This window comes from Centropristis striata, chromosome 21 (genome assembly GCF_030273125.1).
Source record: "Centropristis striata isolate RG_2023a ecotype Rhode Island chromosome 21, C.striata_1.0, whole genome shotgun sequence".
In the NCBI taxonomy this organism is placed as follows: Eukaryota; Metazoa; Chordata; class Actinopteri; order Perciformes; family Serranidae; genus Centropristis; species Centropristis striata.
Window position 1 is genome coordinate 25,538,259 of NC_081537.1, and position 26,910 is coordinate 25,565,168.

At 37.0% G+C, this 26,910-nt stretch overlaps 1 protein-coding gene across 1 annotated transcript; it reads left to right on the top strand.

The window, feature by feature from the left end:
• Window positions 1–163: 163 nt before the first annotated feature.
• Window positions 164–25,579, top strand: grb7 (growth factor receptor bound protein 7). Its single transcript, XM_059325385.1, has 15 exons — window positions 164–683; window positions 4,185–4,350; window positions 6,090–6,216; window positions 12,122–12,278; window positions 12,362–12,483; window positions 13,555–13,629; window positions 14,364–14,501; window positions 14,610–14,720; window positions 16,479–16,577; window positions 16,671–16,754; window positions 16,855–16,971; window positions 17,352–17,409; window positions 17,519–17,606; window positions 19,298–19,391; window positions 22,595–25,579. The coding sequence occupies exons 2-15, from the start codon at window positions 4,190–4,192 to the stop codon at window positions 22,739–22,741; spliced, it is 1,578 nt and encodes a 525-aa protein (XP_059181368.1). The 5' UTR covers window positions 164–683; window positions 4,185–4,189; the 3' UTR covers window positions 22,742–25,579.
• Window positions 25,580–26,910: the final 1,331 nt, after the last annotated feature.

Consider the following 26,910-nt stretch of genomic DNA (forward strand, 5'->3'; position numbering starts at 1 on the left):
GTGTCATTAATGTTCATGACACATCCCATGTCATGTTTATGGCACGCCCATGTCACTCTTATGTAGACACCTTCAAAATAAAGTGTTACCATATCTTGCTTAAGTCACAAAGGCATGTTAAAAAAATTGCCTAAGTCACATTTTATTTTGACTTAGGCATAATAAATCTGCTTGACATAGGCCATTATCTTAAAGGGGTAAAATCACATGATCTGATCAACTGAGGATGTAGGTGATTTTACCAGAGGTGTCCAGCGTCATGAGGAGATGATTTAGGCATCAAAAAACAAAAAAGACAAAAATTGACGTAGGCGATTATTTTACCAGTGTGACGATATGGAAATGTTGTTGACTTGAACTACTGGAAATGGGCTTTTACATCATATTGTAATGGATTGAGATGCAGCTGTAGTAGTTGTACCTGGTACCTTTCTTCACCGTGAACCCGCTGCCCCGCGGTCTCGGGGAGGGAGGGGCGGGCTTACCGAGCACACCTGACGGCCAGACCCCGCCCTCCGACCCGGTCTGCTCAGATCATGTTGTTTGTCTCCGGTAGTCCTGGCACGGCACGGCATCCTGTTTGTGTTTCCACACACTGAGGACAAACACGAACCCTGTAGAGCATCACAGTCTGGGGATGGCGGACAGCTGAACCCTGCTACCGAACCGCGCTACATTTACAGGTAGGTTCTGTCCGCTCCGGTGAGCTCCAACAGGTGCAGGGCTGCTTTTAACCGCCAATATAAAGGTCATAAAAAGAAATGGTGTAGCCGAAGTTAGCCGAATATTTCTTTGTGTTGGTTTCAACATAGTAAAAGTGTCTTTATGTCCTCGGAGCTTTAAATGAGGACAGAGAGGGAATTTCCTTCATTTTCAGAATTAGGTTTTGCCGCTAAAACTACATCTGCGTCAGCTTCGATTCTAGGCTTCTAGAAGTACCAGGAGTTAGTCTGGTCCAACGTTTGTTTACAGGTTAGCAGTGGTGGAAAGTAACGAAGTACATTTACTCAAATACTGTATTTTCTAGACAAAATATAAACCAAAAAAATTCTGATTTTATTATGAAAATAAGACTTTATAGGTAGATAAGTATAAGTAGGCTATAGTCCCCGATATACTTAAAATAAATAAATAAAAAGAAATTAAATTTAGCCTTTCAAGCTCTTCTAGGTAAAAGTGATGTAGGCCTACAAATTAATGCATCAATAATCCAAAATCAATAATCCAATGATATACTATAAATTATTCTGAAATGGGCCATTCTGTATCATGAGTACTTTTTCTTTTGGTACTTTTAGAATATTTTGATGCTCATATTTATGTACTTTTTACTTCAGAAAACGTTTTAATGACACAAATTTAATTGTGACAGTTTTTATTGCTATTTTTTTTTTAAATTAAAGTTTAAGAGCAGAGTACTTTTTTCCACTACTGCATATAAGCAGCAACATGTGCCAGAAGAATTTCATTAAACTTATGATTTTCATATTTTTGTGTCAAACAAACTTACGCTTGTGATGGCCATTATTCACAATTTCTGATATTTTATAGAGCCAGACAGATGTGGGAATTTTTGGACCTATTTTAAAGCGGAATACATTACTGATACCTGATATGGTGGCCAATAATAAAAAGGTTTTGAGCTGGTATAAAAATTACTTTCTATGTAGATTTTGCAGAAGGCTGCTTTTTTAAGCAAATAACTTTATTACAGAATATTTAACATTGTTATACAATTATTAGATTGTTAACCAGTTCTTGACATTCACATAGAAAAAAATAATAAATTAATTAATAATATATTATTCATGTTCAACATCAGTCAAATGCTGACCATTTAAAAAAAGAATAAATAAAAATAAATAGCTAAATAAACATTAGTGTATGTTTAGTATCAGCCAATTGCTGACCTTTTAATAAATAAAATAAAAACTTAATAAACTTAATATACATTTGTGTATGAGTATCAGTCAGATCCTGAACTTTTAAATAAATAATAATAATAAAACAGCTATGACACCATTTTTTAATTACCTGAAGCATCACTTTTTACGTTTTAAATTCTGTAAAAATAGGTTTTTATATGCTTGTATCTATTTATTTACATATCAATATTCGGCTTAAATTGGCCTTACCAATAAGTCATTCTTGCTCTAGAAAATACTTCCAACATGTTGAACATAAACCTTTTAATTTCTGTCTCATCTGAGCTCGAGGAAACAGGCTGCAGGTTTTAATAGACTCCTTTTCATTCTCTTGTGCACAGAAGCTTGTGTCGTGGCGACTCTTTTCTGTTAACACACACTTTTTAAATTTGATCCACAGCTGCTGAGGAGATTTTTTAAACCACTAACTCCTTCATGCATGCAGAGTTTTATTGTTGTAAACAGGTGATGTTTTCCACCTGCTGCTGTGCGTGTGTGTGTGTGTGTGTGTGTGTGAACCTGCAGGAGCTGCACGGTAATAATAAGTCAATAATGTTACAACAGTGTCTCCGGGAGCTTCTGCAGCAGGACTGGGAGACATTTGACTCTCTGAAGCCAGTATTTGCATTAGTGAGGCCTGTAAATACACAGGTAGAGCCGGCTGTTCGTGTAACTGCAGTCACATTAATGATTAATAACAATAACACACACGTCAACAAACAACGATGCAAGAAAAATTACGCAGAAGTCACACCTTCACTCCTGAAAATAGACTGAAAACATGTGGAACAGAGCCAGAGAAATATTACATGCACACGCACACACACACACACTTCATAATAACAACACCCTGAATGACAAAAGCAAAGCGTGTCTGCTTTCATTCTACCACATGACAATAAACTACTAAAGGATTGTACATTAAGTGTTTTTGATCTTGCACTTAATATTATTATTTTGTCTGTGTTTATTCTTCTGTCTATAAGCAAAACGAGGGTTAAGTTTTGTGGATTTGTCAGCTGTTGATATAAAAATGCAGTTTATATTCTTGTTATATGTTGCAGGCTTTTAATTTATGAACATTTGATATATAAGCAATAATAATGAGTTCATTAAGGACACAAAAATACTGCCAAATTATGCAATAATGCCATATTTTCTTCATTTTTGAAGCTGCTTTTGTGGATTTTGAGCTGGTCTTGGTGAAACCGTTTTGCTCGGTGCACATGTCATGGTGACTCATTAGCAGCAGGTTGTAAAGAGATAAATATGTTTCTTCAGATGAGTGGAGCTAACATTAACAGAAGCACATCAATCATTAACAGGCTCGAAGGTGTATGCTGCTTCTGCTTATTAATAATTACAACAGTGAGTAAAATAAAGGATCCCTAGACCAGAGGTTGAGCTTTTTGTTAAAGAGTAAAATCATTGTGTTGGACTAGAAACAGCTGCTGTGTGACTCTCCATTTATGCCAGACTCCACTGACAAAAACAGACATTTTACAGTCTCATAAAATGCTTCATTCAAAGTCCACAGAAGGGGAATTAAGAGTTGGTGATTGTTGGCGCAGGAGAACAACTCACCCAGAGGGTTTAGTTTCTTTTTAATGATTGCTGATATATTTAATCTCATCACAAACTTTAAGAGTAATACCAGATGAGAAGAATTCAGAAAACACAATTTTTTGTCATCACTTTTTTTTTTTAACAATCATAAAATTACTCTTATTAACATTATCATTAGGGGTTAGGGATGTGTTTTATTTGATCTATTTTTTAAAATATATATAAAATATTTATTTATTTTTTCAGTTGGTTGTGAAGTACAACATTAACTTATTTTTTATTTTTTAGTAATTATTTATTGAAATGTATATGTTTCTGTAAAATGTATTATTAATTTAATTTATTTTTCCACATTTATTTAATTAGGGGCCCGAGCAGGCAACGACCTGCGAGGTCCCTATTGTATTTTTATTTTATTTTCTGATTAATTATATTAAAGTTCAGGAAAATCAACTAATAACGTTTATTTATTTATTTGTTTATTTATTTATTTATTAAAGTCAATGAGTAATCATGTTAAATAATCTTTTTTTTAATATTGAGCAAAAAATAAACGTGATTCTAATTTTTGGCATAATGAAGCACACTGAGCTGTCAGTGTGTCTCCTCTGTGTAAATGAAGGTAAAGGCAGTGTTTGTGTGTTTGTGCAGAGCTGCAGCTCAGCTGGTTAAACGTGTGCCTGTCCCCGTCAGGTACCATGATGGAGGTGGCCGGTCCATGGACTGAAGTGTTTGAGGCCTCGGAGCTGACGGAGCCGTCTGAGACTCTGCTGGGCAGCTCCACTCTGACTCTGGCTCCTCTGGTGGCCGAGTCGCCGTCCGTCCGCCGCTCACAGCCAATCACCATCACCCTGAACAGGTAACAGCCAATCACCATCACCCTGAACAGGTACGACCAGCAGGGGATGCTGACAGCGGCTGCAGAAGCATTTGGGTCCATTCATTTCAATTTCAAAACAAAATGAGAAAACTTCTCACTTGATTTATTACACTATGGTCTCAATCACTAGTACAAATCTTCTTCAAGACAATCTGATGTTCAGGGTTCGTATGGGTGCTGGAAATCCTTGAAAATGCTTAGATTTTAATGTTGTATTTTCAAGGTTTGAAAAGTGCTTGGATTTTGGATAAAGTGCTTGAAAATGCTCGAAATTCTTACTGTATTTCTCGTGCAATCTGACTATAGATAATCACATGTTCAATGAAAAAAATAATGAATTGAATATTAAGATTAGCAAACTGTACTTTTGGTTGTTAAAAGTGTGAAACCATCGCTATGATTGAGTGAAATCTCCCCCTTTTAGCATGTAAGTACTCATCTAAAACATGCAACTTACAACCGTTGTTAGGTACTGGAAAAGCTTGAAAATTGACCTTGAAAGTCCTTGAAAAGTGCTTGAATTTGACCACTCAAAAAGTGTATGAACTTTGGATGTCAATAGTTCTAATAATGGCCCAATTTAGAAGAAAATAGAAGATAAAGAATCATATGATTTGGGGCGTGGCTGCCTTTGATTGACAGGTCACTAACAAGGGGAGCTGTAACCAGGAGAGAAGCAGAACAATGCGTATCCACGGCAACGTGTCAATAAAGTATATATATATATATATATACTATATAAAAGGACGTTTAGCGGTTTGGTGTCATAACTTTGACCTTTTCACTGTATTTTCACTTAATGACAGTTTTTTAAAACATTTTGTTCATTAAAAATGTACTCGATGCCTCAAATGTGCCACAAACCAACGGGTGACGTCACTATGTCCATTATTTATACAGTGTGTGGTTACAGCTCATCACCATCAACCTGAACAGGTAACAGCAGCACGTGGAGCAGCGTGACTCACTGTGGGCAGGGCGCTCAGTGACTCGACTCATTGACTCTCAGTGACTCGACTTATTGACTCTCAGTGACTCGACTTATTGTGGAGGAAGTTTCTGTGGAGAAGTGCTAAAGTGTGACTGCTGGTATCTCTGTCTGTCTCGCTGCCCTGAAGACAAACTCAGCGTGTTTCCTTCATGTGATGATGTCATTATGTCAACAGTAGAGCTGCCAGATAAATGTAAAAAACACCATAATTACTCACTATTATCTAGTAAATGGCTTGTTTCTCTGGTGATAAAACACAATGCTTGCTTTGCTTTGGAAAGGTGACACAAGAAAGCGAGTTTTCTGTTTTTTGTATCACATTTCTGTCTTTGTTTGGGACATGATATATAATAACAGAGTTTCACAATGAAATGGTTTTATATTTCATGTCTCTGAGCCTAGCTTACAGTTAAATGAATGAATAGTTAAATTGTGTCACACTCACACTAATTTGGAAAAAAAAAAGTGCGCTGGATTCATAACACGAGTATCATTATGACAAAACATAAAGAAAAATTGTCATTTTATCTTGATTATCTTGTTTTCATATACAAACTATACTTGTTATGCTTTTGCTGCTGGTTTTGAAGAAACGAAAATCTAGAATATGAGCAAACTTTTACTTTATTCGCATGTCTTGGTCAGTTTCGTTTTCTGGTTCTGACCTGTTTTATGTTTATGACCTGTTTTTATATGTATTTTTGTTAATTTCTGACTCTGTCTGCAGGTCGAGGGGCGTGGCCTCCTTCTCCTCCTCCGTCCCGTCCATCCCCAACCCGTTCCCGGAGCTCTGCACCCCCTCCAAGTCTCCGGTCCTCATCAGCTCTCTCCCAACCCCGACCACCAACAAACACGTGAGTCAGAGACGAGATAGGGACAAATCTACTCAACTCTTAGTTTAATCAGGAAACTTCACTGACTTTATTTTATGTCCGTCACACACACGACAGACCTTTTACAAAACTTTGAATTTGAGTGATCAGGAGGCACTTTTGATGCTTCATCTCTAATTCACAGTGTCTGTGATATTCAATGAGATGCTAATTTTAGCTGCTGAATAACAGGCTTAAAAAAACTTTACTTACTTCGAAAAAAAAAGACAGCTGAGTCTTTTAGGCAACCAAAATGTTGCAGTTATTTTTTATTGACTGAAAACCTATGAAATAACAATAGTTGCTCCGACCTAAATCCTCCCGTTTTATCGTCTTTTTTTCGTCTCTAAATTGAACCATAATTTACTAAATGAACATCATGTTGTATTGAAGAAGACTTGAAACTAACGATTGAGACCATAAACTCAGTATGAGAATATTTACTGTGAACAAATCAAGCGAGAAGTAGACTCATTTTCTTATTAACTTGTGGAGTCGCCCCCTGCTGGACGTAAGAAAGAATGCAGGTTTAAGGCACTTCTGCATTGGATTCACTTTTTACAGAATATGGAAAGATTACAGGCTTGGGGTTTTTCTGCAATCTGTCTGTTATTTTTTGCATCATTTACCAAGAGCTAACACCCAGAAACATACGGAAAACAGTAAAAATAATAAGAAAAGAGAAAATACAGGATTCTGATTGAGAGGGATTATTTTTGTATTGTTTGTATAGAAATATTTAGTATTTTTCTGTGTCAACAAATCCCACAAAAAGACCAAAACATCCTACTAACAAGCATTGTGTGTGTTGCCAAATGTGTGTTAATCCGCCACTGAAAATAGTCCCTCACAGATGTTTCTTACAGACGTCTGAGAGACGTTTAATAAGCTGCAGTGACCAGCTGGGAGGAAATGACTTTTCATATTTGTTATAAAGTCTCCACATTGTTGGCTTTTCATGGATTTATTGTCAGTCAGATAAACGTGGAGTAACGGCACGTACATGTGTCTGTTAGGACACGTACCAGCTGTCTGAGGCTGAGCTCTGACAGCTGGATCAGCTGCTGGATCCTCTGAATGTCTCAACCTGTCTGCTGACAGAGCAGAGAGTCCTTCTGACTGACAGAAGAGTTCAATGTCTTATTTTGACTCTGTAACGTGTGTGTGTCTGTGTCTCTGTGTGTTTCTGTGTGCACCCCATTATTTAATCACTTTATTATATCGGCCGATATCGGCGTGTTGGCCAATGTCCAATTAGTAGTTCATTTTCAAGGCAATATCGGCCAATACCGATAAAATCGTGCATCCCTAATTAAAATGTTTACCAAAGAGGTTAAATTTCAGTAACTGAGTTGACAACAGGCTTTATTTCCTCAGCTGACACTGTATCAACACGGTTGACTGAAAACAAGAAGCCAGACAGAAGCCAAGAATCTGTCAGCTGACAGACACTCGTCATATTAAATGAAGCTGGTTTTAAAACAGACAATCCAAAATATTCAGACTAATTTTAGAGACAGAGAGGCGACATCACAATACTGTGTGTGTGTGTGTGTGTGTGTGTGTGTGTGTGTGTGCTTTGGTTGTTTCTGCAGCTGAATGTGTTTGACAGATCTGTCCAGCTGTGGGGCTGCTTTGTGTTTTTGTGAATCAGTGATTATTCTCTGAGAAAACCGAAGAACTACAGGAGGGAAAACCAAAGCAACTACAACTTAATAGAACAATAAAAAAAGACACGTGATACTAGGGGTTTGCCATATCGTATCGTTCACGATTATACTGGTATATTTTTTTAATGGGAAAAAAAAATATCATATATATATGACATGACATCATATACATATCATGATATTGGCAACATTCCTACTTCTTGTTGTAGTGGCGTAAGGGTTTCCCATTAATGACCTAGACTGTGGCGGCTCCAGAGTCTTAAGAGCTGCGCTAATGTCACATTCCAAGCTACTGAAAGTATATCTACACTTCCTGGACCCCAGAGATGGTTATTTTTATTCTTTGCTAATACTCAAGAGTCAGTTAAGATTTGCAATTTACACTACATTCAGATTTATGATTGATTTTTATTTTGTTGTACGATTTTTATTTATTTATTCAGACTAAAAAATAATTTCAATATATTTTTCAGTATTTTTTAATATCATCAACAATATCGTTATTGCAAACATACTCTGAAATATCGTGATAATCTTTTACGTGATTCGTATTTTAAAAGATCAAAAGAAAAACAATCTGGACTCAAACCAACACACACAATTATTTTTTCTTCCCTGTTGTTTTATTTGTGCAGCTTTTGGGTTGAAAATCTGATTGTAGATACTTTAAAAAAAGTATATATTCATGTGTACATGTGTCGCATTTACAACAATGTTTCTACTCTATATGTGCTAAATGACTAAATATAAATGTAAATATGTAGCAGCTAGCAGGGCCGTTTCTAACATCCCACTTTTTATTTCATGCACTCATGAATACACACCAAACCTGTATCATGTCCCATATGCATAGAAATACCAGAGACCAAATGTTACTTTTTACACATAAAGCTATTTTAATTTTACTTAGTTGCATTGTTAACAAAAACATCTAAACAAGCATTGAAGCTATTGCATTAAAATAATGCAAGAAACAAAGACTTTCTGTCCAGGAGGGTCCACATTAATTCAGGGGTAACTCTAACTCATGTTCCGGAAGTGAGCAGGAAGCGAATATTTGCAAAGAGCCAAATAAAGAATTCACTCCCTGTGGGAAAACAAATTAGCAGGAGCTCAACTTTGTAAACTCTGAGCTGCAGAGTCACAGAGGTGTGTGTGTGTGTGTGTGTGTGTGTGTGTGTGTGTGTGTGTGTGTGTGTGTGTGTGTGTGTCTGTGTGTGTCTGTGTGTGCTCAGTTTCACCTGGCTGCAGGTTTCTCAGTGACCCGTGATGCTCACACAGTGTCTCTTCCTCACCAACACCAGAATCTCTCTGCTCTTCACTTTACATTTTCCCATCACAAAACCACAAACCACAACAACTTAAACAAACTTTAAACTGTGTTGGAGTAATTTCATTAGGTTTGATTTAAATAAACATGCACCGTCTGACTTGTTCAGTCCTGATATCAAACCAACACCAGAAGTTTTGGTATCAGCTGATACAGAGCACAGATCTTTATTTCTGTAGAGTGGAATTTGCGGCCTGGAGCGCAGTTTTCAAATTTATTTTTTGACAATTTCTTCTCTCCCTCTACACTCTGGCGATGATGTCACACACTGTGACACGAACATTCCGTGCAATACACACCCATTATAATCTCAGAATTTCTCCAAAAATGATCATGGTCATTGAACAGGGATTGATAAAAAACTATATGACCTATCGAAACGTGGATTAATACACCGATACACAAGACTTGTGTCTACTGTTTAAAGTTTAAATGGAGTCTCTAGGTGAAATTATGCCGGAGAAGTAGACGTTTAAAAATCTACAATTATTGTTCTTTTTCGCTCATTTTTTGTCGGCCGTCCCATTCATTTCAATGCAAAATTTTGGGCAGTTTTTCGCGACTTACGTCGCGAAGAATTCGTATTCTGTAGAGAAAAGCAATAGCACACCGATCCCAATCAAACCGCACGTTTTGATATATAATTTGTCCTGCAACTCTTCAAGTTGTAGCAGTTCAAGTGAGCAGTTCTTCTGCCAGTTATTTACCTGATAAATCAACTTATTGTTTAGTACAAAAAAAATGTCTGTTTAAAATGTTTTCACAACCCAAACGTGATCTATCTGGAACAGTTTGTTTTATCTGACCAGTCTAATAACCTGAAGATATATATAGATCATTTATAATCACAAATGATGAAAAAAACAAGAATTCTGACATTTGAGAATCAAAATTTTGCTCAATATGTGAGAAAAATTATCATTTAAGTCATCATTAATTATCAAAGAGCGACTTTGAGGTTCAAACTCTAACTTCAGCTCTGCACAATAAAAAAAAAAGTGGGTTTATAGGTCAGAAAACAAAAAGTGAGTGATAGAATCAGTGTGTTAAGGATCAGCAGGTTAAGTGTTTCAGATTAAATAAACCGACAGAGTGAGTTTGTGACCCTGAGATAAAGTCAGAGTGGCCTGACGGATATTGAGCTTCAGGAATGTTCTCCTGGTCGATACTCTCGCATTATTATTTGTCCGTCTGATGTCATACACACACACACACACACACACACACACACGCTCGTTGGACCAGTCGGGACTCGTTGACTGACAGACGCAGGTTTCTGTTCCTGGTCAGACCGGTTCGTTTTCTCTGAATCCAGACGACGAGTCAGACGTCATGAACACCCTGACCCCTGAGTCACCTCACACACACACACACACACACACACACACACACACACACACACACACACACACACACACACACACACACACACACACACACACGTGTTGTGATGTCGCCTCTCTGTCTCTAAAATTAGTCTGAATATTTTGGATCGTCTGTTTTAAAACCAGCTTCATTAAATATGTGACGAGTGTCTGACAGATTCTTGGCTTCTGTCTGGCTTCTTGTTTTTTAGTCAACCGTGTTGATGAAGTGCCAGCTGAGGAAATAAAGCCTGTTGTCAACTCAGTTACTGAAATTAAACCTGTTTGGTAAACATTTTAATAGTGGTTCAGCCCTGAATGTGTGTCCACTAAGTGTGCTTGTTTTTGCCTTTGACAGGCTGAGATTGTTAATTATTATGTTATTATAAGTGTCAATAAGTGTCTGACATTATGGTTGCAACGCTCTCGCTGCACCAATTAAAAACCCCCCACAAAACAAACAAAAACATGGGTAAAATACCTTTAAAATTCAAATTTTTAAGTGCAACTTTTTGTGGTTTGTGTGTGTGAAAGCAACTAGAATCCAGTGGTGATGCCAAACTGAATGAAAACTAATATGTAAAGAAAGGATAGGTGGATGGATGGATGGATGGATGATAGATGGGTAGATGGATGGATGAATGGATAGATGGATGGATGATGGATGGATGATGGATGGATTGATGATGGATGGATGGATGGATGGATTGATGGATGGATGGATGGCTGATGGATGGATGGATGGATGGATGGATTGATGATGGATGGATGGATGGATTGATGGATGGATGGATGGCTGATGGATGGATGGATGGATGGATGGATGGATTGATGATGGATGGATGGATGGATGGATGGATTGATGGATGGATGAATGGCTGATGGATGGATGGATGGATGGATGGATGGATTGATGGATGGATGGATGGATGGATGGCTGATGGATGGATGGATGGATGGATTGATTGATGGATGGATGGATGGCTGATAGATGGATGGATGAATGGATAGATGGATGGATGATGGATGGATGGATGGATGGATGGCTGATAGATGGATGATAGATGGATTGATGATGGATGGATGGATGGATGGATTGATGGATGGATGGATGGCTGATAGATGGATGGATGATAGATGGATGGATAGATGGATGGATGGCTGATAGATGGATGGATAGATGGATGGATGGCTGATAGATGGATGGATAGATGGATAGATGGATGGATGGATACATGGATGGATAGATAGATAGACTTTATTGATCCCAAACTGTGTGACTGTGTTACAGCAGCAGCAAAACTTAAAACACCAACCACCTCATACAAAATATTGAGCGGTACATAAGAATATTGAAAACAAACTATCCAAAAACAACTGTACAACAAACAAGTATACATACTAAAAATAACTGTACTACTTTATATATGTTGCAGAAAATAAATTGTGTGGTAGAAGTAGGATTTGAAGTAAAATTCTGACATTATTAGTATTGTCGTATCTTTATTCCTCCCTGCTCTCAGCTGATCAAGGTGTATGGAGAGGACAGCCACAGCCGCTCCGTGTGGGTTTCCCGGGCAGCGACAGCCAGAGACGTGTGCCACCTGTTGGTGCAGACAGCTCACTGCAGCGACCAGGAGAACTGGGCTCTGCTGGAGCTGCACCCCACGCTGGGCCTGGGTACCACTCTGCTTTATTATATATGAATAAGAATCAATAAATGTGAAATAAACCGGCTCTAACACGTTCTCCTGCCCCCTCAGAGAGATGTCTGGAGGACCACGAGGTCGTGCTGGATGTTCAGGCCACCTGGTCTCTCAAAGGAGACACGAGACTCGTCTTCTGCAAAAACTACGCCAAGTACGAGTTCTTCAGGAAGCCGGTGGTACGCAGCACACACGGGGTTAACTCACTAGCAGCTTTAGACGACAGGGAGGAACTTAATGATTGACAGGTTGCGTGCTGGTGCAGACACGTCGACTTACTGCCTCAGGTATTCTATGAGATAATTTCTCTCTGTCGCCGCGGTAACTAAACAAAGTGACAGGTCACATCCAGAACGGGTTTGGTTGACCCTCCCCCTGAGGTCTGTGTCAGTGAGCCCACACTGCCTCCACCAGGCCACAGGGGAATTTAATTACTGATTCAAGGCATAAAACTAGTTTACACTTCAGACATGTCATGTGATTAATGCAAACAGGAGCAACTAATATTTACATATATTTAATTCTCTTTAATTATCTTCTTTTAGGAGATGGAAAAAAATCAAGTGTGTACATATGTATTAATGCTGCTTATATGGTACATTGTCAAAACCCAGATTAAAAGTAAATTTAATATAATAATAATGAGACAACAAATCATTTTAGGCCAAACTGATTGTTCATTCAACAATTAATCTGCTTTTCTAAAATACTAATTATTTATATAAACATCACATTTTGGTCAGAAAATCAAAAAAATCCTGTATAATAATAATAATAATGATACAACACATAATTCTTCTTCTTCTTTTTCTTCTTCTTCTTCTTCTTCTTCTTCTTCTCCTATTGTTCTTAAATATATATAAAAATAGACGGAAAAAAAAAGATAGAAAAAAGCGAAACATGGGTCAACAAGTGATCTCTGCTGTCATTTGCATACTTTTCTCTCTGAGCTCAGGAGAACATTTGATCTGTTGGTTTTTTTGCACGCGTGTCTCACTTTGCATGACATGACAGTTTACATAAGGATTTATTTGCGCACTCAAGTTATTATGTTTCCTCTGAATACATATTTAAACAAACGAGCGTGTCCTGCAGGGTGTGTTTCATCATCTGCATGACCAGAAAACCAACAATCAGGATCTGATGAACTGAACATCACAAGATCGCAGCAGGAGCAGCGTCTTTAACCGGTTAATAACCACCTTCTCTCTCTCTCTCTCTCTCTCTCTCTCTCTCTCTCTCTCTCTCAGCTCTTCTTCCCAGAGTCCATGATTTCTGACAGCGCTGATGTCAGCAAAGGGATGACATCATCAGAGCTCATTCAGGTAAAACGACTGAAAAACAGGAGCCTCAGTCACCAAACACTCATTGGCAGACGGTAGAATGGTTAAAGTGCCATTTAACCGTATTCATTCAGATAGTCTGAAAGTGCAGGGAGTTTTTTTAATGATTTCTGTAACTTCACATTGAGGGTAATGAGGGGGGATCAAAAGTAATTTTTAAAAGATGATTTATTTCATGAGAAATTTTAGCAAAATTTGATATCTGATTTTAATTCAGTTTTACAAACGTAACTTTACTTAACCCTTTATAGGGCACTCCTGGAAATTGAAAATGTCAACCCTGAAGTGTTATTAGAGGATATTACAAGACTTTTTGCAAAATGTTTCATTTTTAAATCGAGGTCAATTGAGTCATTATTATATTATTATAGTCTCTTTCCCACAGCAACCCTAAATAGACAATAACACATCATTTGCATTCATCACCACTTTATCTTTTACCTTTAAACTATTTATTATCTTTTTAGACTATTTATTACATATGCGTAATGTCTGAATGTCTTTTTTAAAGCACCTTATATGTGAGAAGCACATGTTAATTTAGTTAGATACTTTTTTAATACAATGACAATAAAGTTACCAAATATGTTTTTTTGCCTAATAAAGGGTTTAACTAAGAGTTTATTTGCTAGTGACTGTTTCGCTGTAACTGTTGTACACATGAGAATAAAGAACCTGAACCTGAAATTCAATGATATTGTCCCTCTGTGTGTCAGAACCTGCTGCAGTCGGGGGCGTGTCCAGAGATCCAGGGCTTCCTGCAGGTCAAAGAGTCGAGCCGTAAAGCCTGGAAGAAGGTCTACTTCTTCCTGCGCCGCTCCGGACTCTACTGCTCCACCAAAGGCTCGTCCAAGGTCAGACAGCCAGACTCCTGCACCAGGAGACATAAACACCAGAAACACCAGCCCCTCTGTCACTCTATGTCCTCTAAACATGTCTGTGTCTGTGTGTTCTGCTTCCAGGAGCCTCGACACCTGCAGTACGTGGCCGATCTGGACGATCTGAACGTTTACACGGTGGTGAACAGCCGCAAACTGTACGGAGCGCCTACAGACTTCACCTTCTGCATCAAGGTAACGCTTCATCCAAGCTGCAGCACAGGAACAAGTAGGGTTGTCACGATACTAAGATTTTCAACTTGATATGATACCATTTTCGATACCACAAGGATAAAAACAAAGACCCCAAATTTATCAGAAATATTTTTCATCAACAAGAAAAATGCAGCATGTAAAAATGAACAGAACCACAGGTTAAATATTTATAATAAAAAAGCAGTTGAGTAAAAAGAAACTGCAACTATGATAACAAGCTTCAGGTATGAGGTAGTGCAAAAATTGAATAAATACAATAAACAATTATAACAATGTTTTGAGGCTGTATGCTGTGCACGGGGGGGGATACAACGTTTTAGTATCGATACTTTCTCGAGTATCGATACTTTTGACAACCCTAGGAACAAGTTCTCACAGAGACAGAACATCATGTCAGGAACACAGAGAACTCTCCAACCTCAGGCTCTGTGTGTGTGACTGTAAATCATTGAGTGGTGTCGTTGAGCTGTACGTGGCTGCAGGTTCTGCTGCTCTGACATTGATCGAGGACCTCAGACTTTGTATAACTTGAGGGGACATCCAGTGAGATCATGCACACCTGCCGCCTGCTGCAGCACAGATTTATGTCATCGCAGAAATCACAAAACATCCAGTTCCAGTTTGTACGTCGTTACACGTCGTTGCTCCGGGTGCAGCACGCGACACCTGACGAGTTTACAGGCTCGGCAGCACGTAAATGTGATGCTGAATATGCAGCTGCAACTTAAGAAAACACTTGCAAATACACAAAATGCAAGCAAATTGAGAAAACATTTTCATCATCCTCATCAATTTGACAACACAAGTGCAGCATTTAGAAAAAGCGCTGCAAAGACAACAACACAACAGAAGTGTTTCCAGAGGACACTTTAAATTGCTGCACACGTCTGGACACGCTTGTGATATTATCACCTTGTTTCAATATTATGATAATTTCGCATTTTAACGTTAGCGGCTGATCATAGCGTGCTATCGTTAGCCGGCGATCGATAGCATGCTAAGGTAAGCAGCTGATTATAGCATGCTAATGTTACCCGGCAACCGATAGTGTAGCTCTCTATCTATCGCCGGCTAACGTTAGCCGGCGATAGATAGCGGGCTAGCAAGACCAAGACCAACTTGGTTTCGTTGAGAGAGACCAATTAAAACTTGTATCATTCATTTATTTGATTTATTTAACTGTAATGTGATTGATACGAGCTAGTGGGCTTATAGCTATAACGCTTATATATCACTGTATAACATGCAAATATCATTATCATTATCTTATCTGTGATAATATCACATGCGTGTCCAGACATGTGCATCACTTTAAAGTGTCCTCTGGAAACACTTCTGTTGTGTTGTGGTCTTTGCAGCGTTTTCTAAATCTGATCAAACTGATCAAACTGATGAAGATGTTTTCTCAATTTCCTTGTGTTTTGTGTATTTGCATGTGTTTTCTTAAGTTACAACGCTGTGAGCTCTCAGGGCCACCGTAGGTTATGGTCCACCACTTTTTGTATTTTAGAGGCTCAGTCTTAATGCTGCAGTGAGAAACTAGACCACCCATATCCTGATATCTTGTCAGAAAAGAGCTTAAATATCGCTTCAAAGTTCAGTTTTGCCCATCTCTATTCAGTAAAAAGTGATGCTCAGGTGATTTATTTAGATTTTTTTTTTTTAAGTTTAGAATGTGAATCATCTGGGATTTTGGATTTGTTGTAATAAACCTCTTGTATGTGTGTGTGTGCGCAGCCCTCCAGGAACCCGGTCCGAGCTCAGGACCTGAAGATCCTGTGTGCTGAGAGCGAACAGACACGGACCTGTTGGACGTCAGCCTTCAGACTCTTTAAGGTTTCTGTCTTCTCCTTTCTGACTTTATCTAAAGAGTAAAAGAAATCTTCTCCACCTTCTTCAGTAACTCCTTTGTTTTATGTGTGTGTTCAGTACGGGAAGCAGCTCCAGTGTAACTACCAGCTATCCAAGTCGGCGCCTCGCAGCCTGGAAGGAAACAAACTCTCAGATGGAAAAGTGAGACGCTCCGACACGTCACATGACCAGATCAGAGATTAAAGAGAGAGATTAAAGATTCTGTCGTCTCACGTTCTGATGTTTGTTTCTCTGAGAACAGTCGAGGTCTGAGGCGAGTCTGGTGGCCATGGACTTCACCGGGAACGCCGGAGGACGAGTCATCCAGAACCCAACGGAGGCCCAGAGCGCCGAGAGGGAGGAGGGGCAGGCCTGGAGGGTGAGGAGGGGGAGAGAGGGAGGAGGGGGAGAGAGGGAGGAGAGGGAGGAGGAGGGAGAGAATATGGGTTAGATAGAAGTATGTTAGACATTTACAGTATGAATATGTGTAACAAGTACAAACAATATGTTGTATAAATGTACTCTATATATATATTGTGCTGTAGTGTAATTAATATAATTTAAAATTCTTAAATATTGATATTGAAAATTGCATTAAAATCTAGATTCAACATTTTAGTGAAAGGATATTCCAAAATAACAATGCTGTTACAAGACAACCTGCAGAGATAACATCATGTTGATATAAACCAGTTTGTTTTCTTTAAGCAGAGAAAGTGAAGCAGATAAACTCTGATCTCGTGTCTCTTTGTGCTGCAGCGGAGAGAAGCCCTGCGCTGCAGTCTGCCCAACCTGAACTCTGGAGCCAGACCCTCCTGTAAGTCCACATGAGAGGGGACAGACAGGGTCCTGATCCTGATCCTGATCCTGATCCTGAACTCTCTCTGCCTGCCTGCTCACTGTCTGTATCATGTCTGTGTCTGCAGCCGTCCACCAGTCCCAGCCCTGGTTCCATGGAGGCGTGTCCAGGAAGGAGGCGCAGAGGCTGATCGAGAAGCAGGGCCTGGTGGACGGGTGAGTGCACCTGAACTGCAGAAAAACTTTTTCCTCAAGGATGCATTTATGGCTTTTCAAAATCACAGTAATATAAATAATCTATAAGTCCTGCAGCTCTTATATAGCTCGTTATAGAGTTTGTGGCTGGTTAGTCTTCACTCCCTTGGTCTCTTTTCTTTCTTTTTTTCCTATTTCTTTTCACCATGTAAACTGTACGGCCCTATATATCTGTACAAATGACTGAATGACTGACAGTAAATGAAAGATGTATAGGTAACACAGTGGTAACTGACTATTTTTCATTTTATTTTATTTTATTAATTTGATTTAATTTAATTATTATTATTTGTATTTATTTATTATTATTATTATTATTTTTTAAAAATCTTTAATTTTAATTTATTTTGTTGCATTCCTTGTCTGCATGCTATGCTATTTGTTTATTTTTCCCCTTTTCTGTGGTTTGTCATGCGAGTGCTTTATGTGGGGAAAAAATAAAATAAAATAAAAAAAGTCCTGCAGCTCTGTGGATTCAGCACAACCATGAAGAATGGAGAACTCAAATGTGTTTTATGCAGAATAAGTTATAATTTCATATATAATTAAAAACATAATCATGTGTTGCATGCTCCACATGCTTTACATACTGACAAATTAATATTTTTGCAACCTCTCTTGACCTCTCCTCTTTGCTCTGTGTAAACAGCCTGCAGGTCTGTCCAAAATTCACAGATTTTTTGTCACGTGTCTGTTCATCTCAGCAGAATCGTTCATATCTTCATAGTTGCACTAAAGAGCGCAGAATTTATTGTTTTTTACAGGATCTGGTTAATGCAAACGCAATATTTTTGGCTTGATGAAATATTGCTATGTTCAACCTTATATTATATATATATATATATATATATATATATATATATATATATATATATATATATATATATATATATATATATATATATATATATATATATATATATATATATATATATTATTTTTTTCTGTTGGAGTCGTTCTTCACACGTGATTCATTCAAGAACTGTCAGAAATGTAGATTATTGCATGCTTGCTTAAATGTTTTGCATAATGTAATATATCTCAATAAGTATGCATGTTCTTTTCAAATCAAATAGCCTTTATTGTCATTATATAGTCAACTATACAACGAAATTGAGAGTGCCACTGCTTAAGGTAAATAAACAAACAATAAAACAAACATTATGAGTAAAACATAAAAAAATGTGGTAGAACACTGAGGAAAAACAAGGATGTGTTATGTAATAAATAAATATATAAAAATGAATAAATGACAACTGAAAATGCTACAAAGTTATAGGTGAGGTTGATAGTGTGTCTTGCACATATTAATTGTATTGCACATATCAGTTTTATTGCACATTTTAATTAATTTATCCTGTGTGGGTGTTTCTTTCAACATGCATTAATAAAATGCATAAAAATGCAATAAAATGAAAAGTTGCTCACAAAAAAAGGAACCGTCAGAAATGTAAAAATGTATCAATCATTTCTGTTTTTACAGTTTCTGGCTATACTAATTTGGGTAATTTGGGGGGTTTTGAAAACCTGCTGGCAGGCTGTTGTTATATTATATTATATTATAACTATATAATTACATACTAATCAGTTAGTTACAGCATGTTTCCATGTGAAAATGTGTTAATAAACTGTAATCTGAATTGCTTCTGCAGGATGTTTCTGATCCGTGAGAGCCAGCAGCACGCTCAGTGCTTCGTCCTGTCGCTGTGCTACAAGCTGAAGACCAAACACTACCTGGTGATCCCTGTGAGTAGCTTCTGTTTTCACATTCCACAGACCAGACAGCAGTGGTGGGAAGTAACTAAGTACATTTACTCAAGTACTGTACTTAAGTACAATTTTGAGGTACTTGTACTTTACTTAAGTATTTCCATTTTATGTAACTTTATACTTTTACTCCACTACATTTAGAGGCAAATATTGTACTTTTTACTCCACTACATTTATCTGACAGCTTTAGTTACTTTTCAGATTCAACATGAAAAAATACCATATATTTAATATGATTACACATTTATACAATATAACAGTGTATTAAGTAGTTAAAATTAGTTTTTTCCTTATTGCAGTACTTTCTCTGTTGTATTCTCCCTTTTTCTTAGAGGATATGGGACAATGGGGTGGGGTGGGGGGAAGGGGGGAGTTATTGTGTACACTTACAGAATCTGCCAAATGTCAATAAAAAAGATTTTTCAAAAAAAAAAATAGTCCTATCTGGACAACAGTAAAATGCTACTTATATAAATGCATCAATATAAATAATCTTATAATATATTTAGAACATATAAAACAATCTGAGTGGGTCCATTCTGCATAACGAGTACTTTTACTTTTGATACTTTAAGTACATTTTCATTCTGATACTTTTGTACTTTTACTTCAGTCAGTTTTGAATGCAGGGCTTTTACTTGTAGTGGAGTAAATTCACAGTGTTTAATTAGTACTTTTACTTAAGTAAGGGATCTGAATACTTCTTCCACCACTGCCAGACAGACAGCCGTATGTCACACAGAACTGCTGACACGGTAACAGGTTAAACACCAATAATTAGATACCATGTCCCTTTCTCTTTCTAACCACACAAGGCAGCAGATTAATCAGCAAAGGTCCATATAATAGAAGAATTAGAAGTAATGGTAAAAGTTATAACAGTGAAGCTAACAAGCCGATAGCACACGTTAGCATGGTGAGACATGCTAGCAGACCAAGGTAACGCTAACTGCACATTCTTTACTGTACGTAATATCACAAAGTAGCAAAGGACAAACTGGTGGCACATTTGCTGTAGCTTGGTCACGTATAGTGGGTCTGGCTCCAACCACAAGAATCAGTTTCGAGGGAAATCCGGCGTTGAACTGACCCGTGTTGTGTTGGTGAAGCAGTCAAGGGCAAAATGGTTAGCACAGACTAACGTGTTAGCGTGTTAGCAGTTTATGGGTCACAGAGAAAATGTGCAGCTCAGAAACAGATGAGACATTTTTATTCATCCTGCATTTATTTATTTATTCATTTTTTTTCAGAAGAGGAGCTACAGTTTATAATGAATGAATTCAGTAATTTATTTATTTTAAGAAGAGGAACCCCGGCTTTTAATTTATTATTTATTTATTTTTTCCGAATTGGAGCTCCAGTTTTTTATTAATTAATTAATGTATTATTATTATTATTATTATTATTATTTTCAGAAGAGGAGCTCCAGTTTTACTTAATTAAATAATTTATTTTATTTTTAAAATTTCTTTAAGGAGAAGAGCTCCAGTTTTTAATTTAGAAATTAATTGATTTTATTTTTTTTATTTCTCCAGAAGAGGAGCTCCAATTATTAATTTATTATTATTATTATTATTATTATTATTATGATTATTAATAATAATAATAATAATAATAATGATAATAACAATAACAATAATAATAATAATAATAATAATAATCTTTAAAAATAAAATAGAATAGTATAATAATAATAATAATAATAATAATAATAATAATAATAATAATAATAATAATGATATAACATATTTGATTAGAAATAATAAATAAATAATACAAGAAATACAAGAAACCTGTATTGTTTAGTTATCTAGTTACTTTTAGTGATTTTTATTAAATTTTTACTATTATTAAACTGTATTAATTTACTGTGAGCAACAATAGATCTTATTATACTTATATACATAAAGTCTATGTTTATCTTTTATTTACAATCAGGAGGAAGAAATGTTTTTTTTTTTTAAACTGAACTTTATTCATCACTTGGTGTGTCCCCGCCCTCCGGGGCCGTCAGCTGACACAAATCAAACCCACCCTGTCTGAACGTCACGGTTTGTTACATGAAAGTGACCAAAGAAAGAGACAGAAAAAGAAAAGAGCAGCGGAATATTTCACAACTCAACAAACATGTTTGTTTTGTTTATTTTGTTTATTTACATGTTGTCATCGTGGTCCGGAGGAGCTAACAACAGTGTTTAATTAGTACTTTTACTTAAGTAAGGGATCTGAATACTTCTTCCACCACTGCCAGACAGACAGCCGTATGTCACACAGAACTGCTGACACGGTAACAGGTTAAACACCAATAATTAGATACCATGTCCCTTTCTCTTTCTAACCACACAAGGCAGCAGATTAATCAGCAAAGGTCCATATAATAGAAGAATTAGAAGTAATGGTAAAAGTTATAACAGTGAAGCTAACAAGCCGATAGCACACGTTAGCACGGTGAGACATGCTAGCAGACCAAGGTAACGCTAACTGCACATTCTTTACTGTACGTAATATCACAAAGTAGCAAAGGACAAACTGGTGGCACATTTGCTGTAGCTTGGTCACGTATAGTGGGTCTGGCTCCAACCACAAGAATCAGTTTCGAGGGAAATCCGGCGTTGAACTGACCCGTGTTGTGTTGGTGAAGCAGTCAAGGGCAAAATGGTTAGCACAGACTAACGTGTTAGCATTAGCTGCTGCAGGAATCTGGTTGTCATAAAGCCATTGATTCCTTCTATCCTCCTTTGGTGGGAGGGAAAATAGACTTTTGTGCTCGTTGTTGCAGCCAACAACAGAACATTTGGCGTCTCAGTCTAAGCTTTGACAGCTCTAGCTGAGTTGCAATGGCGTCTGAGACGGACTGGAAGCAGAGGCAGGTGGGAGCGGTTAAAGCCTTGATTGACTGCTTTGGGAGTAATTATTCACCGATTTACACTAATGACAACCGAATCTACACACCAACGAGTGGCAAATTGAAACGGCCCGTAGGAGGGCCAGCAGACCAAGGAGGAGGGGGGAACAATGCAGGGGCTTCAGCTTTCCACATGCACAGGTCTGGTTGGCTGAAGGATGACTGAAAAACATATGTATAGGCCAGAAAAAAACACATTTTTCACAATAGGGGGCCTTTAAAACACACACACGTCTTTATGGTGCGTCCTGACTGGTGTGTTTACTGTGTGCAGTGTGAGGAGGGCGGCAGGAAGTACTTCACCATGGACGACGGTCTGACTCTGTTCATCGACCTGCTGCAGCTGGTCGAGTTCCACCAGATCAACAAGGGGATCCTCCCCGTCTGCCTCAAACACCCCTGTGTGTGTGTGGCTCTATGAGTCCTGCACAGCTCACACACCTCTGACAGTCACAGCTGAACTTAAGAGAGAGGGGCATCAGACTGTTTTATATCTGTTAAAGGGGAACTCGGATCAAACTGTTTTAGAGACTGTTCACCTGAAATTTGACAAAGTTTGTGACCAGAACGACATGATTTTCTTCCTTGGAAACAGACAAAGCACATGTGTCAATCAGTGCGTCACATGTCTACTGGCTCTGATTGGTTGACGTTTTATTTAAATGCATTTTGTGCCCCCCCTTTGAAATTGAAAAGAGAAGTTACAGACTTCATGCACATTTACAAGTTAGTCTGGCTAAGTTGCAAGAATAAAATGCAACATTGCGACAGATGGCATTGGCGTTTCTGACATTAAACATATTTGGCGTCCTTCAGCATGAAGCTTTCTGCTAACTCCAATCTAAAGCCGTCTGAGCCTCCGTTAGATGGCGACAGTAAGAGCTCTCTGCACTCTTTGTTGGAAAAAGAAACTAAAGTTACGTAACAAACGTGCTTATTCGAATCCAAACCACCATCTTTTCCTAAACCTGACCAAGTAGTTTTTGTTTGAAATTCACAACTTAAACAGGACAAATCATCCGTGTACGTAACAAACGTGCTTATTTGAACCCAAACCACAAACTTTTCCTGAACCTGACCAGGTAGTTTTTGTTTAGAATTCACAACTTTAACCACGTGTTTAAAACTGCAACCCAGTGCATCAAAAAGTGACGCCAAGGGGTCCTGACAGAGCGTTCTGAAACATCAAGATCCATCTGTGATTTGTGATTTGCAGAAGCATAGAATGACAACATTTTATTCTTGTGACCTGGTTATGGTCAACCAGCAGTTCCTCCTGAGTTCTAACAGGGAAAATTTCTTGTTTTGTCAATGGATTCTGGTGGAGAAGATGTTGTTGAAGTCTGTGTGATGGCAGATTAAAGCAGTGAATAATGTTCATGACTGTAGTAATAAACTGAGTGTGGCTAAGTAAACCAGACAGCCCTACTTAAAGACCCAACACTGGCCCTTTAACCAGCTGATGGAGAGTTAGTGTGTGTGTGATAATGCTATCAGAGCTGTTAGACTCCTGGGACGTGTTGCAGCATATTGTGCGCCCCTCCTCTCTTTAGTATTTTTAATTATTCCGACTACAGACACTGGCTGGGTTTTTATTTTTAATTAACGAGCTGCCGTCCCCGTGGCGACGGCTTAATTACCCGTGTTGGACAGGCTTTTAGTGCACTTTGATTCAGATCCTCAGAGCCGCTGGAGGTCGAGGAGGTGCAGAGTGAGGAGGAGGAGCAGGAGAAACGAGGAGCACTGAGCCAGTGTGGCCACCGGGGGGCGCTGTGAGCCAGCGCACCAGAGGGAGTTAGTCATTTTTTTTCTCAGCTGTAATATAAGAAATGTCTTTTTGAACATTGTGATATTATAATGATGAGAAGGCCCCAGGTCGCATCATGTAGCATTTAAATCTTCTGACTGTGGAGGTTTAACTTCTTGTGTGTGCCTTCAAAGGAATCTCACACATTAATTAGAACCAACTGAACTTTCATCACTATGTTTGCACAGTAAAGGTGACGGGAAGCTGCATTTTCTCCTCATGCAAATGCATAATATAAACAAGTTTTATGAGAGAACATGAAAGGTTTTTATCTTGGCACTCAAAACAGTGGACGGACAGATTTGGCATGTAAATAAAATTTGGCATTAAGAATTAAGAAAAAAGGAAACATTGGCACTAAAAAAGGTTCCACTAAAAATAAAACCCAGACATAAAGAATATATATATATATATAAAATTTATTTTTGCTATTATTTATTTTCTTTCACAACAATCTTCTAATTTTTTTCCCACTAAAAATAAAACCCAGACATATAATTCACACTTTACAGACATTTTCCCCCTATTTTTTCATTTTTTTACTCTTTTAAAAAAATGTATTTATTTGAACTTTTGTCACTGTTTAAGCCTGGAGTTGAGGAGGCCAGGAGAGATTACTTTCCATATAATCTGCATATTAAGCTCTGAAACACTCAGCATCTTAAAAATAAATAAAAAAATATATTGAGGAAGAAAATAAATCAGAACAAAATCACTAGAAATCACATCAGGATGTAAAAATAAATAATTAAAATAGTATATAATCATTTTTAATTCCTGTTTGGTTGTTTCAGTGAAACTTCTGTTGAGTGCCATTATTTACTTTTTTAATGCCAAATTATAATTATAAATGATATATTTTTTTAAACTTACTGTCACTGTTGTAGCTGTGCAACTTCTAAGGAAGATCTGAAGATTTGGTTGAAGCTTGTAAGAAGACCTTTAGTTTAGACTTTTTTTTTGTAAAACTTTAGTTTACAGGACTGTAATTTAATAATAAATCCTAATAATTCACTGGAAGTCTACTGCTGGATAAGTATAGCTGAAAAAATAGATATTTAAACTTTAATCTTTAAAGTTTTATTGTCAAAAATTCATCTGACATCAAATGTATATATAAAAAAGTTCCCAATTATAAATAAATGTTCCTGTAATAAACTAAATTACATATTTTATTCCATGAAACTTCTTGAGTTTCAGATATGTTTGTTTTGTTCTTGGTGGCTGTAAAATTGTTTTCTTTGACTTTAAATATTTGCACTTAATGTTTGTGTTTTATTATGAAGATCCATTTCTGAAAATGTCAACATACATTATATTATATATTAATTATTGTCATTGTTCATTCAGTCAGCGTTTACTGTTGTTTTTTTTTAATTATATAGGGTTTTATATACTTGGAATATTTTGTGCCATTTTCAGATGTTTTATATGCTGAATAAATAATTTCATATTAAATGGAGTTTTTCTTTCATTTCAGCATACAAGAACCCTTAAATCTGTACTGAGATACATTTCTTTAATTTGGTATTATTTCATTTTTTTTTTTAATGTTTATAAGGACTATGACTAAATATCTTCATGAGTCTGTTTTCAACAAAAATAATAATTTATTATATTTTTTTATTTTTCTTTCAGAACAAAGTCATAGCATGGTTTAGAATAAAAACAAATAATGATAATTTACAAAGTAAATAAAATCCTAATGTAGAGAAATATATGTATATAGAAAATACAATTCAAAATCCATGTCCCTCTCTGCTGCTCCAGTTTATTGTAAAATTATATATTAATATATATATATATATATATATTAAAGATTAAATATCTTAGTCTGTTTTCAGCAATAATATATTTTTATTTTATATTTTCCCGCCAGAAGAGAAAACTAATGTAGAGAAATACAATTTTAAAAAACAAAACAATTTAATCTTTTAATTAAATTGAATGTCCATCTGTTACTCTTCTGCTCCAGTTTATTGTTAAATAATATATTGTAAATTAAATCAGAAATATATATTTTACACCTGCCAGTAAAAAAAAATAATATAGAGAAATATTATATTAAACATACGATTTAATCTCTATATCATACTCTGCTGCTCCAATTTATTGTAAATATATATATATATATCTTAGTCTGTTTTCAACAACATTTTTTTTTTATCTAGCACCTTTCAAGGTCACAGCATTAATTACCATAAAAACAAATAATTATTATAAATTAAATTAGAACTTTATACCTCCCAGTTGAGAAAAATAATGAAGAGAAATAAAAATGTTCACAAAATACAATTTAGTCTCATTTGTTACTCTTCTGCTCAAATTTATTGTAAAATTAATTTTTATACTTATATTTTTTGACAAACTTTGCTTGAGTTTAATTTCCCCACTGGGTATGAATCCATATTAAAGCTTCAGAGGAACAGTGTGTGAAGAACGGAAAGTCTCTGTGATTTGAAGGAGCAGATTATAAACATCATCAGCCTGACAGGATCCTGATCATCTGATTGGTTCAGAGACATAAAAGGCGCCTGAGGTGATGTGGCGTCCTGACAGTCGGACAGATCTCAGATCCTCCTGCTGCTGCAGGCTCTGACCGCTCCGCTCTGTGTGTGTGTGTGTGTGTGTGTGTGTGTGTGTGTGTGTGTGTGTGTGTGTGTGTGTGTGTGTGTGTGTGTGGTAACCCTCTCCGCTGCATCCCTTTCTCTGCGGATGAGGTTGCCATGGTAACTAATTTTTCTGGCCTGGATGTCCAGGTAAATTAAAGGGTGAAGAGCAGA